This window comes from Caretta caretta, chromosome 2 (genome assembly GCF_965140235.1).
Source record: "Caretta caretta isolate rCarCar2 chromosome 2, rCarCar1.hap1, whole genome shotgun sequence".
Classification (NCBI taxonomy): domain Eukaryota; kingdom Metazoa; phylum Chordata; order Testudines; family Cheloniidae; genus Caretta; species Caretta caretta.
This window is the reverse complement of record NC_134207.1, coordinates 113,751,288-113,765,684: the sequence shown is the minus strand read 5'-3', so window position 1 is coordinate 113,765,684 and position 14,397 is coordinate 113,751,288. Positions and strand designations below refer to the sequence as shown.

The window sequence follows — 14,397 nt, the reverse complement described above, 5'->3', positions numbered from 1 at the left end:
ATACAAACTGGCTCCTCTCAATTAGAGTCCACTAAAACAGATTTTTGCTTGTACCATTTGGTCTAATTACTCTTTTTCCTCTTGGCCAGCTTCCTATCAACTTCTTTAAAGGACAGAAACAGTCGTTTATTTTTCCCAAGAGAAGCAAAATACAAATTAAAAGGGAATAGTTTGGGCAGTTTAGCTCTTAAACTAGTTACTTTGCCTTTTCTCCTGGCTGTTATGGTGATCATAGAAGATTGGGGTTGGAAGAGACCTCAGGAGGTCATCTAGTCCAACCCCCTGCTCAAAGCAGGACCAACCCCAACTAAATCATCCCAGCCAGGGCTTTGTCAAGCCGGGCCTTAAAAACCTCTAAAGATGGAGATTACCTCCCTAGGTAATGCATTCCAGTGCTTCATCTCGTTCCTAGTAAAAAATTTTCATAATATCCAACCTAGACCTCCCTCACTGCAACTTGAGACCGTTGCTCCTTGTTCTGTCTTCTGCCACCACCGAGAACAGCCTAGTTCCATTCTCTTTGGAACCCCGCTTCAGGTAGTTGAAGGCTGCTATCAAATCCCTCTTCACTCTTTTCTCTTCTGCAGACTAAATAAGCTCCATTCCCTCAGTCTCTCCTCCTAAGTCATGTACCCTAGCCCCATAATGATTTTCGTTGCCCTCCACTGGACTCTCTCCAATTTATCCACATCCATTCTGTAGTGGGCGGTCCAAAACTGGACACAATACTCCAGGTGTGGCCTCACCAGTGCCGAATAGAGGGGGAATAATCACTTCCCTTGATCTGCTGGCAATGCTCCTACTAATGCAGCCCAATATGCCATTAGCCTTCTTGACAACAATGGCACACTGTTGACTTTTATCCAGTTTCTTGTCCACTGTAATCCCAGGTCCTTTTCTGCAGAACTACCACTTAGCCAGTCAGTCCTCAGCCTTTAGCAGTGCATGGGATTCTTCTGTCCTAAGTGCAGGACTCTGCACTTGTCCTTGTTGAACCTCATCAGATTTCTTTTGGCCCAATCCTCCAATTTGTCTAAGTCACTCTGGACCCTATCCCTACCCTCCAGTGTATCTATCTCTCCCCCTGAGCTCAGTGTCATCTGCAAACCTGCTGAGGGTACAATCCGTCCCATCATCCAGATCATTAATGAGGATGTTGAACAAAACCGGCCCCAGGACCAACCTCTGGGATACTCCGCTTGATAGCGGCTGCCAACTAGACATTGAGCCATTGATCACTACCTGTTGAGCCCAACGATCTAACCAGTTTTCTATCCACCTTATAGTCTATTCATCCAGCCCATACTTCTTTAACTTGCTGGCAAGAATACTGTGGGAGACCGTATCAAAAACTTTGCTAAAGTCAAGGTTTATCACATCACTGCTTTTCCCACATCCTGAGAGACCATTATCTCATCACAGAAGGCAATCAGGTTGGTCAGGCATGACATACCCTTGGTGAATCCATGTTGACTGTTCCTGATCACCTTCCTCTCCTCCAAGTGCTTCAAAAAGGATTCCTTGAGGACCCGCTCCACGATTTTTCCAGGGACTGATGGGAGCTGACTGGTTTGTAGTTCCCTGGATTCTCCTCCTTCCCTTTTTAAAAGATGGGTACTATATTTGCCTTTTTCCAATCATCCAGGACCTCCCCCGATTACCACAAGTTTTCAGAGATAATGCCGATGGCTCTGCAATCACATCAGCCAACTCCCTAGGCACCCTCAGATGCATTGCATGGACTTGTGCATGTCCAGCTTTTCTAAATAGTCCTTAACCTGTTCTTTCACCACTGAGGGCTGCTCACCTCCTCCACATACTGTATTGCCCAGTGCAGCAATCTGGCAGCTGACCTTGTCTGTGAAGATCGAGGCAAAAAAAGCATTGAGTACTTCAGCTTTTTCCACATCATCTGTCACTAGGCTGCCTCCCCCATCAGTAAGGGTTACACACTTTCCCTGACCATCTTGTTGCTAACATACCTGTAGAAACCCTTCTTGTTACCCTTCACATCCCTTGCTAGCTGCAACTCCAATTGTTCTTTGGCCTTCCTGATTACACCACTGCATGCTCAAGCAATATTTTTATACTCCTCCCTAGTCATCTGTTCAAGTTTCCACTTCTTGTCAGCTTCCTTTTTGTGTTTAAGCTCACCAAAGGTTTCTCTGTTAAGCCAAGCTGGTTACCTGTCATATTTGCTATTCTTTCTCACATTGGGATGGTTTGTTCCTGCGCCCTCAGTAAAATACAGCCAGCAATCCTTGACTCCTTTCCCCTTCATATTAGCCTCCCAGGGGATCCTGCCCATCAGTTCCCTGAGGGAGTCAAATTCTGCTTTTCTGAAGTCCAGGGTCCGTATTCTGTTGCTCTCCTCTCTTCCTTTTGTCAGGATCCTGCACTTGACCATCTCATGGTCACTGCTGCCCAGGTTGCCACCCACTTCCCCTACCAATTCTTCCCTGTTTGTGAGCAGCAGATCAAGAGGAGCATGGCCCCTATTTGATTCCTCCAGCACTTGCATCAGGAAGTTGTCCCCAACACTTTCCAAAAACTTCCTGGATTGTCTGTGCACTGCTGTATTGCTCTCCCAGCAGATGTCAGGGTGATTGAAGTCCCCCATGAGAACCAGGGCCTGTGATCTGGAAACTTCTGTTAGTTGTCTGAAGAAAGCCTCGTCTACCTGATCCTCCTAGTCTGGTGGTCTATAGCAGACGCCCACCACGACACCACCCTTGTCGCTTTTGCCTCTAAACTTAATCCAAAGACTCTTCAACAGGCTTTTCTCCAGTTTCATACTGGATGGAAACCCCAGTGTCACAGCTATATTTAAAAAGGCTATTTACAGAATCTGTTCTCATTGTCAAAATTACCTTTTTTTTTTTTTTAAAACGGGTGATGTAGCATTGTCTGTACACTGCAGCTTTTGGTTGACATTACAGTCCCATGTGGTGTCTGAATAATCTAAAGATTTGTGATTTAGAAGGCCCCTTTTTATAAAAACTATTATTGGATAATCTCACTTACAGGATCTGCAAAAGGGGGTCAGATATTTCTTTTAGTTGACCAAGAGTTTCCTAAGAAGTCACACAAAGTTTTGATATATATCAGAGCATCTCAAAATAGGCAACATTCAGAGCTAGTTGTCCATTCATTAAAGGCCCGATTTCACACACTATAAGAAGTTCCATTGTTTTCAGTTAAACTATTTGTAGGACAAGGTACTATCCAAGGTGTGTGTGTCAGAATCTGGCCCTTCTGGATCGTTCTGATAAATGGTGAAGTTGTAATCAGGTACATACAATTATTGGTAACATGTCTGTGATCAAAAACATCACCACTATCTGATGATATCACCTGATTTTCTCACACCAGCTTTGCATGATTGTAATTCAATGGAATTACTCCCCAATTTACATCATTATCGGAGAAGAATCAGACCCTGAGAACTTAGTCAATACCAGCACCTGTCTGATGATGATTTAATGCAATGGGGAGCTGGCCTTTCACAGAAACAATATATTTGATAAAAATTAATTACCTCATTCACGACTGAAGGAAATTTAGGAATGGAATGATCTTGGAATCCAATTCTGTTTTTCATGCCGAAGAAGTCATTGCTAAGCATTTGAAGATTTGCCTAAAGGAAGCTGTGTTTATCTGTCTTCCACATCCTTGGGCATCAGAGGGTACTTTAACTATGATTAATGAGCTTGAACTCCAGTTTTGATCAGTCAGGGCATGACTCAAATGAAAGTGAGGCTTGTCTCCATCTGGTCTAACAAGCTAACAGTATCAAGAAATACTATCCCGAGATGATAGCTATGCGGTTTGATTCCACCCTCAGTTACACAGATCCAGTCATCGTTTACATCAATGGGAGTTGCCATCATGCAGGGACATGATCTCAAAATCCAATGAAAATCTTTTGCTTGTGACTTCTATAGTGGCTATTTCATTTAAGACCAGAGCCCTAGATTAGAGATAACCCTACGTGTGTGCGATTTTACTTGGCTGTTTTCGATGTTGTGGGATTTAACCTTATTCTCACAGGCAGTTGCAAAGTAATTGTGACATTTATTTTGAGAGAGAGTGACTGAGTCTGTATAGTGTTATGAACTTGCTGCCATGCCTGTAGGGATGCAGGCAGGATGAACATTGTATTTCCAAAAGCTTAGATATCAAGAAAGACCAAAAGGAATTGTTTGTGTGGATCCCTTGCATTCAGTCTCAGAAAGTAGGGTTACATGTGCAGCTACTGAAGTGTTGGAGGGCATCTGGTTGAATGGTGCTGAACATAGATAAGAATATGGAGTGGAAATGAAGGGGGTAGGGGGGGAAGTGCCATGACATTGAGTGTGATAAGTAGGGTTGGGGGATATACCTGTAGTAGTGTGTTTGCACATTGATGCTGTTCCACCTGTAGGTTGCATGTAATAGAAATAAAGTGCTTCTGTGCTTTCTAAGGGTCTGATCCTGCAATGCTTACCCGCAAAGGGCTAAATTGGGTCATTAACAGAGCTTTGAGTAAGGGACTGCACATGAAGGCACCATTCCATGGGGAATACCAGGAGGCATCATGCCTCAGAGACATCCCCCATTCCTCCTGGAGCATCCTGGTTGCCGTAGCAGTGTTAGTAATTTGTGGCACCGTTTTGCAGGGTGCAACATACCCTTCAATTCCACCTGCATGACCAACCAGCTCCATTGGTCAGCATGTGTGGGGGCAGTCTCAATGGCTCAACCTACTCCCCACACTCTCTTGCCACTTGCTTCATGGGGACGGCATCTTTCATAAGGCCCCTGAGCTCCCTTCTAGGACCTGGATCTAAGATCTGGGAGCCCAGATGCTGGCACACCATGGTTGGGCTGGGGATGTGTGATCATCTTTACTCCCCTCCTCTTCTTGTGGCTTAGGACATCGAGCCCCAAAGTAGTCCTATTGATGTCAGTTGGCTTACTTGTGTGAGCAAGGCTTTTAAGAATGGGCCTTAAAAAAGATAAGGAAAGGTAAAGGAGATTCATAGTGATTTTAGGAGCCTAAGTTGCAATGACTTTTGAAAAGGAGGCTTAAGCTCCTAACTCATTTAGATGCTTTAGACAAATTTACCCCTAGAAAATTATCAAATACTTGGTCTAACTTCAATAGCAGGTTTTTGTGACCAATAATAAGGAAATCTATATGTGTTAAACACTTCAGCAGTGAAGAACGTGATGAGCAGTGAAAGTCACATTGTGGATAAAGCATAGCTCAGATTAGTCAAACCTAATATTCTTTATTTTGTATCCTTACAGGCTTGGTTAGTAAAGTATCCATTCTACATATATAAAAATAAACAGTCTTAGAGATTAGAAGGATTTTGTATCAATAAAAACCACTGCAGCATAGTGTTGATTAAAGAAATTGTCTGACCTGTTGCAATCAGCCATTAATTATTAACAATTTAACCTCAAAATGTGGGGGAGGTATGAAGTGAGGTCTTGCACAGCTCAGTTTTTAAACTTGTACTTTTCAATTATATACCTTTTAATCAAGAGAAAAATGTATATATGCCACATTGATTAAACCTGCAGATGATATCAAACTTAGAAAGGGATTATAAACACCATATAGGAAAAATCAGAATTGCAGAGTGATCTGACAGGTGTATCGAGATGGGTAAATGTAAATGAGATGAGATTCTGTTTGCAGATAAAATGTAAAGTAATACACCTAGAGAGAAATAATCATCATCAGAGAAATGAGCTAGTGCTATTTAGAATGCAGAGAAATGAAGCTGCAGACCTCATAGGGGATCATAAACTGGATATGAACTGACAATTCAATGCCATTGCAAAAACGGCAAATGCCATCCTAAAACATGTTTTTACTAGGATTTCTTATAAAGCAAATGAGGTAATAATCCTATCTCGATAAAACGGTGCTTGGAATGCTGCATGCAGCGTTGGGCCTTTCATTGTAAAACAGACACTGAAAAGCTTTAAGGAAGGTTCAAATGGGAAGAAGGGGGAGGACCAGTAGAACTCAATGCCTGAAAAAAAAGGCAATTAAGGGACGATAACCCTACAAAAATATCAGGTGTTAATAGGAAAGCAGGAAAGGCTCAGCTTTCCTGTAGGAGAATAAGGAAAAATGAGAATCTGAAATTAGATTTAAAATGATCTAATTCAGGTAAAGAGAACAAAAAAAAGTTTCAACAGTTATGGTGGTTGTTACTGGTTATTATAATGTTGGCTGGATGCTCTGAAGACCGTCTGAAAAGGGGTGTACTTTCACAATAACTCCACTGAGTTTTGTGGTGTATGGGGCTTTTAAGAACTGACTGTGTGTGTGGTTTAAGTTCTGGAACATTCTGGATTCAGAGTGCAAAAGAAGTCTTGACAGCTAGAAGCAATTGCAGCTGAAATTGGTTAGAGACTGAAGCTAAGAATGAGGTGAGGTTAGATGTAGCTTGTAAACAAATTGACAACTCGATTATTTTGTTGTTACTCTTCTCCTCTATTTAAGGTCCTGTCGTTAAAGTCAGGACGTGAAGAAGAGCTCTGTGGAGCTCAAAAGCTTGTCTCTTTTGGTCCAGTAAAAGATAGTGTCTCACCCACCTTGTCTCTCTCATATCCTGGACCAACATGTTTACAACAGCATTGCAAACTGCATAAATGAGGTTAGATAAAATACTAGTGGAGTTACTGGAGAGGAAGATGCTGTTTGATGCAGAGGGGTTGTTGTGCATGATCAGTTAGCTGATTGTCAGCCATTCAGCTATGATCTAGTTCTCTGTACCTGAATGCAGAGATGCAAGCATATTAATTTTTAAAATGAAATCTGGGATATTCTTTATCTCAACAACTGGTATGATGCCCACCCAGACATCTCCCAACCAAAACTGGGGCTCCTTACCATCTTTGAGGGTCATTGATCCATGTTTTGCAACTCTCAGAGCTTGGGAAGTAGGCCACCTCTGCATCCAGCTGATTTTCAGAGGGGGCAGGGACAATAGATACTCAGAAAGGCTTTGCATTGAAAGAGGCAGAACACTCAGAAGTGTGGAATACGAGGTTTTTCAGTCATGTTTTCTCCTGGGCTTCACTGTTGCACCTACAGTAATAAGATACTGTTTTGCAAACAGTTCTTTGTCCTGACTATTCTACTTACACAGCCGTGTACCATCTGTGGTGCCTCTACATCATATTGCCAGCCCCAGGTACTGAGAAATCATGAGTCATGACCCAAAATACCCTGAGATTGTCTGTCTTCAAAATCATGAGACAAAATGGAACATTTGTGGTTCTTTTGATTAGTTTGTGAGTCTTTGGGGGTGCATTATAGTCAGGTTTTCAAGTTTTTCTCTATAACCATGAGGACTAGAAACTTTTTTAATAGACCCTCAGATTCTTACCTAGTCCTTTGATCTGTGGCTTTATGAAGAACACCAAGTTTTGCTAGATTTGTGATTAAAATCCTGAATTGGCAACACTATTATCACCAGACACCTGTGAAACACCGTTCTATTTAGTCCTGTCATTTCTCCTGCAAGGCATTGGTGAGGAGGAAGATGATGAGTGGGAAGTGGGTCATCCTCCTGCCCTACTTTCAAGTCGTCTTGAAATCTTGCAGTGTCTTTCCATTTGTTCAGGAAAAGCCTGTGCGTCAAGCTTATGTGTATTTCAGTTCATGTGGTGTCCTGTTCACCAACAGTATTGTGTGCTTGACATTCCTGGGATATAAGGTGAACACCATTTGTACGTGCTGAGTATTTGTCATTATGGTGACGATTATAAACATCATCTTGTATTTGTTGTGCCAGTCAAAGGACAAAATTGCAATACTGTGATGAAAGGCCCCAAAACACACAGCAGTTTAGCAGTATCAGTATAGCAAATTGGTAAGTACTGACCTGCTTTTCTCTCCCAAAGGCAATAAATATGTAGGTCTGGGTTAGTTTGCAGTCTTGAAAGCACCACCTTCTTTGGGAACAGGAAGAGTGTGAAAACCGCCTACAAAGCCTGCTGTCATTAGTGGGTGTCAAAGCCCACAGCTAGTCAATAATCATGAGAAGCCAAAAAGGCAGAGGGAACATGGCTAATTGAAGCAAAAGAGATGACAGAAAATGGGAGTGAAGTATGGCTTTTACTCTCTTATCTTTACTCTAACTCCTTTATGAAGACTGTAGTGTATATGGTTCTAATTCAGTCATTCCTCTACAGTGATCATGATGTTTGAGTTAGTACATTTGGAAGTATATTTCATGAAATGTGAAGTAGACTTTTTTTAAAAAAAGAGAGGGAGAAATTCTGTTACTTGCATTAGTTGCATTGTGCTTATTTGGAAAGGATGAAGGAGAAGAGCTCCCGGCTAATGGGATGCACAGTAGGACTCCTGGAACATAGTTCTGCATGAGACAAGATATTGAAATTCAGTGAAAGAAAGTCAAAATATGGAAATGGTTTTGACACTGTCTGTGACAGTTTCTAGCTCTTTATGGACTCGATCTTTATTTGGGTAACTTCCCTTTGACTTCAGTGAGAGATTTGCTTGAGTATAGACCCTTAGGAATTGGCCCTAAAAGAGGAAGTGCTCTTAAGGGGAGGAAAGCTGTAACTTATAAAGACGGTGCGTATCATGAAGAGAGGAGATCTATAATGGATATCAATTCAAACAGGACTAGCCCTAGCCTTAGTGATGCCCCAAATTAGAGCAGCCTTATAAAGAGGGAGTACTGCAGCTCTGTGCAATTTAGTAATCAAGAGTGATTTGTAGCAGTAATTGTGGCCCATTTGAGGAGCACAGGAGAGTGGGGGGAGGTGGGTTGGAGGGATTTTGAGTTCATTTGCAGTTTTGTTTCTCACATAGCTGTGTGTTTCATTGTGAAAGTCAGGCTGAATAAGAAGCCTCATGGTGTCATTCCCAGTTGGTTCAGCAGAATGCTTTTATACCCTATACAATTTCCAGTCAAGTATCACAGTGGTGCCCAGAGACCTGCCCATCTCTTTAGCAGAAGCTCTTAAAAGCCACAGCAGTGGAAAACATTGAGTCAGAGCATGGTTGGTTAGATGTGCCTTAGCCTCTGGCACTTTTTTTTTTATTTTATTAAAGGGAAAAAGGGGTTTGCTTTGATTCATGATTTCCTGAATGGAAAGTGAAAACCATTTTGTTCTTCAAAACAGAGTAACTTCCAGTGAAGTCAGAGGGTATAAGGAGTTTTCTGGTTTCTTCTTTGTTCCTCTCACTGATTTGCTCTGCACAACCATGCAATTTCTAGCCTTGATTCAGCAATCCCCAGGCTTTGTATCTGGCACCACATCACACTGAGCATGTCAGCTCTGTGTGCCATCCTGTGAAGAGCCACATGCTTTAACCAGGCTACCTTTTTTCTCTGCTTTTAGGGCAAAGCAAATGTTCTCCTAAGCGCCCCCACCTCCTCCAAAGTAGATTACTGTGCTCCTCCAGCCCGTGCTTTTCTGTTTTTTCTGCTTCTTCAGCAAAGTGCAGTGAAACATACACCTAACTCCAACTTTTTCCCCCACTTGGGCTTTTGTTATAATAGCTCAGTGGTGTAATGAGGAACATATTTTACCAGATGTGCCACATTTTATACTCGAGATTTTTTTTTTAAAGAATTAGTGACTTTTTTGTCAGAATAAATTGATTAAACTTGTGTGCTTCAGTAGAAAAAGAAAAAATGTAGAAATGCAGACTGGGAGCTGGAGATTAGAAAATGTCATGGAGTTTGGAGTCTGAAACTTTCAAACTATTTTGGGAGTCTTGGAAAGCTAGTTCAAGTTTGTGAGCTATTTTTTCCCCCTGTAATTTAAATGCCTGTGCCCCTCCCCCTTCCTCCCCCTTCCTTTCCCCCCAAAAGACTGATTCATTTAATCCGAGTAGAAAAACAAGCTGCCTTTGTAGCTAAAAGGAAACTTGTTCTTTATATTTCAAAAAGAAGAGCTCCCCACCTACGATATCCTTCAAAATATCTAGGTGGGCAGTCTGTGTATAAAGGCATATCTAATATATAGGTAGCACCACCTGTACTTAAGGTTGCTTTATTGGAAGACTCTGTTTCCAATTGCCTATAACTTTGCCAAATTTTAACCATTTGGGCTGAAATGTCCCATGATGGCTGTTCGCCTCAGGCTGAATCTTCCCTTTTTCTTCCCTCCCTCCCCACTATCGCACCCTTTGGAAAGTTTGAACAAAAGCCATTCAGGCATTTCTAGGAAGAAGATTTTAGAAGAAAATACTATTAGAATTGTTACCTTATTATTAGAATTTGACAGCTAAAATCTACAGAGATTCTGTCAGCACTGAGCATGCTCCATCCCCTCACAGCTCCTACCTGCTGACTTCGACTGCATGTGTACCATCCCCATGGAGCAACTGAGCGTGCTTCAGCCCAGGGCTGCAGGGGCGGAGCTGGACTTTCCCTACAATTACTGCTCCCAGGTGCAGGGGATTCTGGTGGCACCATGCACAGGAACTGACAGCAGGGAGCCTGTGTCTCCTGTCCTCTCAATTACTCCTTGTCCCCCATTCCCCACTGATACCCCAGCAGCATGGAGGAGAAAACAGCCTTACTTGTATGAAGAAGGGGACAAGAGCTGGACTGGGGGGTAAAGAGGGGGAAGGAGGGTCAGCAATGTCAGAAATAGATTGGGACGCAGAGCCAGGGGAAAAGTGGGGAGGGTCGAGTGTTAGTGCCATGGGGATGAGGGAAAATTTAGATCTGATGTGAAACAGAGTGGGTGGGAGGAGGCTGTCACTGGCTGAACAAACAGGATTGGGATTGGGAGCCATTTGGATGAAGTAAAGACAGATTGGGCTAAATTGCTCTAAACGGCTGTTGAGGCACTTGACTGCAGATCCCAGAATCATGGGAATAAAGGAATTGTGAAGCCATCTTCTCCTCCGCCCACCCTGTGCTGAGCAGAGCTCAGCCAGATTGTAGAACCTGGGTTGGCTCTTAGTTTGATATTGAATAATGCTACTGTTTTTGTCTTTTTTGAAACTGCTAATGGAAATTATAGTTAGACGGGGAGACATAAATCCAGGTCTTTGGCTGTATTTTATAGAGCATAAATGGAGGGAAAGACCAAGCTCTGCTCTTTCCACTGAGGCACTATAGAATTTGGGGGAACATAGTAGGATGCAGAGGGGCAAAATGGCAGGAGGATGGGAAACAGTTACTTCACCTTTCATACTGGGAAAGCACATTTGATTGCAGTTTATTCTGCTGGGTTTATTTTATTTTAAAAGGAGCCTGAATCAAATGCCCTTAAACTTTGGGGAGGTTTAGATCTGATCTATGTGGTTCAGATCCATCTCTAATTTTAGTGAAATACTGATAATTTGATCACGAATGTATTAATTTTCAAAAATACCAGCATAAAGTTTTGCCTGTAAAAGTGAGGGGGGTGTTCCCTACAGATAACTATGCATGAAAAATCTCCCCAAAATTTTCAAATATGATTAATCGTCTTGCACCAAAAATAGTATAATGCTGCACGCATAGTTGACTCTTTTGCACTCACTTGCATGTGTTGTGGGTGCAGTTTAGATTTTGACCAACAGAAGATTACTTGTTGCAACTATTCAACTTCTGAAAATCTTCATTAGAAATATTTTAGCACAACAAACTCAGTGCAAATTGTGACCATGCTAGGAAATTCACTGCAAAACCTCCTGTGTTAAAGGAAAGAAGTTTCAGAACATACTCATAATCGCTATGATGCCAGGTGTTGTTAAGTTTGAACTCTACTGGATTTCCAGAGTTCCTTGGTTGAGAGAATGGACTGGAAGGGGAAAAGAATGAGATGTTAACTGAGACAGTAATGGCCCCCAAGGAATTTTTAGTCCTCACTATTTATCAAATAATATTCACATACATTGTGGTAAAGAGTGGCAATATTTCTCCTAAAACAGTAAGTTGTTGTTCTTTTGCTCCTCTCTGTCCCTGATAAACATCAGAACGAATAGAAACACCACCAAAAATAATCAATGCTTTTAAAATCTCCCTGGAGAAAAATCTCTCTCAAGCTCCTTCGCCAATGCTGGCTGGGTGACGGATTACCCAAGACCAAAGCATCTCCTCTGATTAATTTGTTGATATGATTAATATTGACCTTTGTAACAGGGCTTGGATTCCATTTAAAGGATTAAATAAACAAAATCTTTGTCACATTATTTGACTGCTATCCGTACCATGAAAATGTTGACCATCTGTGCGGTGCTACACAATGTTGTTAACGCTTCCTTCTTTTTCTTCTTCTTCTCCTCCTCCTCTTGGGGAAAAATAGCTGACGAAGTGGAAAGACTGGCTGCAATGCGTTCAGACTCTCTAGTACCAGGCACCCACACTCCTCCAATCAGGCGAAGAAGTAAGTTTGCCAATATAGGAAGGATTTTCAAGCCATGGAAATGGAGGAAGAAGAAGAGTGAAAAGTTCAAACACACTTCTGCAGGTAAGAAACATGCATTGGCTGACTGTTTTTAAATTGTTTGTTCAAATGAGCTGAAAACAGTACAGAGTCATGAATAAGTAATGTAGGCACAAACAGTGATCAACTTAAAAATATTATAACTTTGTTGGAAATGTACTCCAAATTCTAAAAAGATATATCACTTTGTTGCTGAGCATTTTTTAAAAAAATCCCATTTTTGTGTGATGCATTTAAAAAACAATGGAACAATTTTGAAGTGCCAAAACTTGCCACAGGTGTGTACGCAACCTCTGATATTAGTGAAGCTCAGAAAAAGCAAGTAAACCAAATGAAGTCATGTTGACTTCTGTTCTATGAGAAACATGGAGGATAAAAAGGTCAGAGTAACTGGTAAAAATCAAGAGAGAACATCAGTGGAGAATGCAGTTACTTTCAGATGTTGTAAAAGTTTTTACAAATAATGAAGAATTAAAATAATAACCAGGAAAAAGCAGTTAAGACAATTAAACTGATATAATAACAAATTGTTCATTCAACTGGACTGGAATGACCAGTATCCCTTCTTCTGAGACAAGTGAGGCTCTTTCGCCATGCCTTTCTCAGATTCCTACTCTTGGACATTTTTTATAAAAAGGTATTGAAAATTGCAAAAACATGTTTTTGTATCAGAGAGAGGGCTGAGCCAATACCCCAGATCCAAACACTAACTTTGGGAAAGTGTGGAGTGTATCTGTGAACCTTCTCCCCACTGCCCCTACAATGATTTTGGGGTGGCTGTGGCAAAATAAGATTTTTCACTTCATACCTCTTTATGAAGATAAACCCAGAAACAGAATACTATGGATCTCACACTGTGAGGTGCCAGCAGTGATTCTGGATATCACACACTTGACCGTTCCCATGTCTACAGCACGGTGAAAGTTTATTGTGTAGACAGGACTTAACTGTGCGCTCTGATCCTGCAGGCCCTTACTTGTGTTAGTGGTCCTTACTCACCAACAAGCAGCATTTAATTAAGAGGGAATTCTCACATGAGTATGAGGTAATTGCACAAGTTACGGTTTGCAGGGTGAGTGCCTAAAACCACTCAACTACCTGGCTTTACAACTTCTGCCTGGTCTGACAGGCAGAAACAAATGAATTGGAATAAGTGGCTGTGTTGCTCTGAGTGACTATCTTTTTTTTGGCTTGTGACATGATTTTGCAAAACAAATGGCCTGCCCTTCATGTTCTATCAGTTATTACTGTAGATCTCTGTGGCACAATTTCTGTGAGAGTCTCATAGCTCTTTTGAAACCCAATTACTAAAGCATTTTAGTAACCACACAGAGAATAAAAACACAGTAAAAATTATATATTTCCCTCTCTTTTTTTGTAGAATAAAGGATGATACATAACAGGAAAACCATCCCAAGTTAAGTCTCCATTGATGATGATAAGAGAGACTGATCTAGTGTCTGATGCCTTGAATCTCACAAGGGTGATCCCTTTAATTTTTGTAGTAACTCAAAAGACAAACACATGAAATGGCATGATGACAGCCAGTAAGCAACTTCCTATTCTAGGTTATCTGTCTCTGGTGCATTGATAAATGTGACTTTTTTTAAAAAAAAAATGCCATTAATCTCCTAGGAGAATCCACTCCAGCTTTTCAGAAAATCACTAATTATAAAAAGATCTTTGCTCTGATAGATTCCAATGTTTTCAGTGTCCAAGTTGGTGATAGATTGTTATGGACCAAATTCTTTAGTCACCTTTACTCAGTTCTAGCTTCCATTGAGGATAAAGGAAGTTTTGCCTAGGAAAGGACTGGTTTTTGTTTTTTGTTTTTTTAACGGGGACTAAGATTTGGCTCTGTTTGAAGTGCCCAAGGCTAACCACTTATAGCCATTTTTTATTTATTTAGATTTAAAACTCCATGCCAAAGAATTCCCAGCCAGAGAGCTGAGATCCCTCAAAATATGT

The 14,397-nt window shown here is 41.4% G+C and overlaps 1 protein-coding gene across 10 annotated transcripts in view; it reads left to right on the top strand.

The window, feature by feature from the left end:
- Positions 1–14,397, top strand: part of PHACTR1 (phosphatase and actin regulator 1) — a 447,348-nt gene that overhangs the window by 240,998 nt on the left and 191,953 nt on the right. For all 10 annotated transcript variants that reach the window (XM_048839855.2, XM_048839854.2, XM_048839850.2 and 7 more), the window contains one exon: positions 12,289–12,453. In XM_048839855.2, the coding sequence (XP_048695812.1) occupies positions 12,289–12,453 (165 nt within the window). The remainder of the gene's footprint in view (positions 1–12,288; positions 12,454–14,397) is intronic.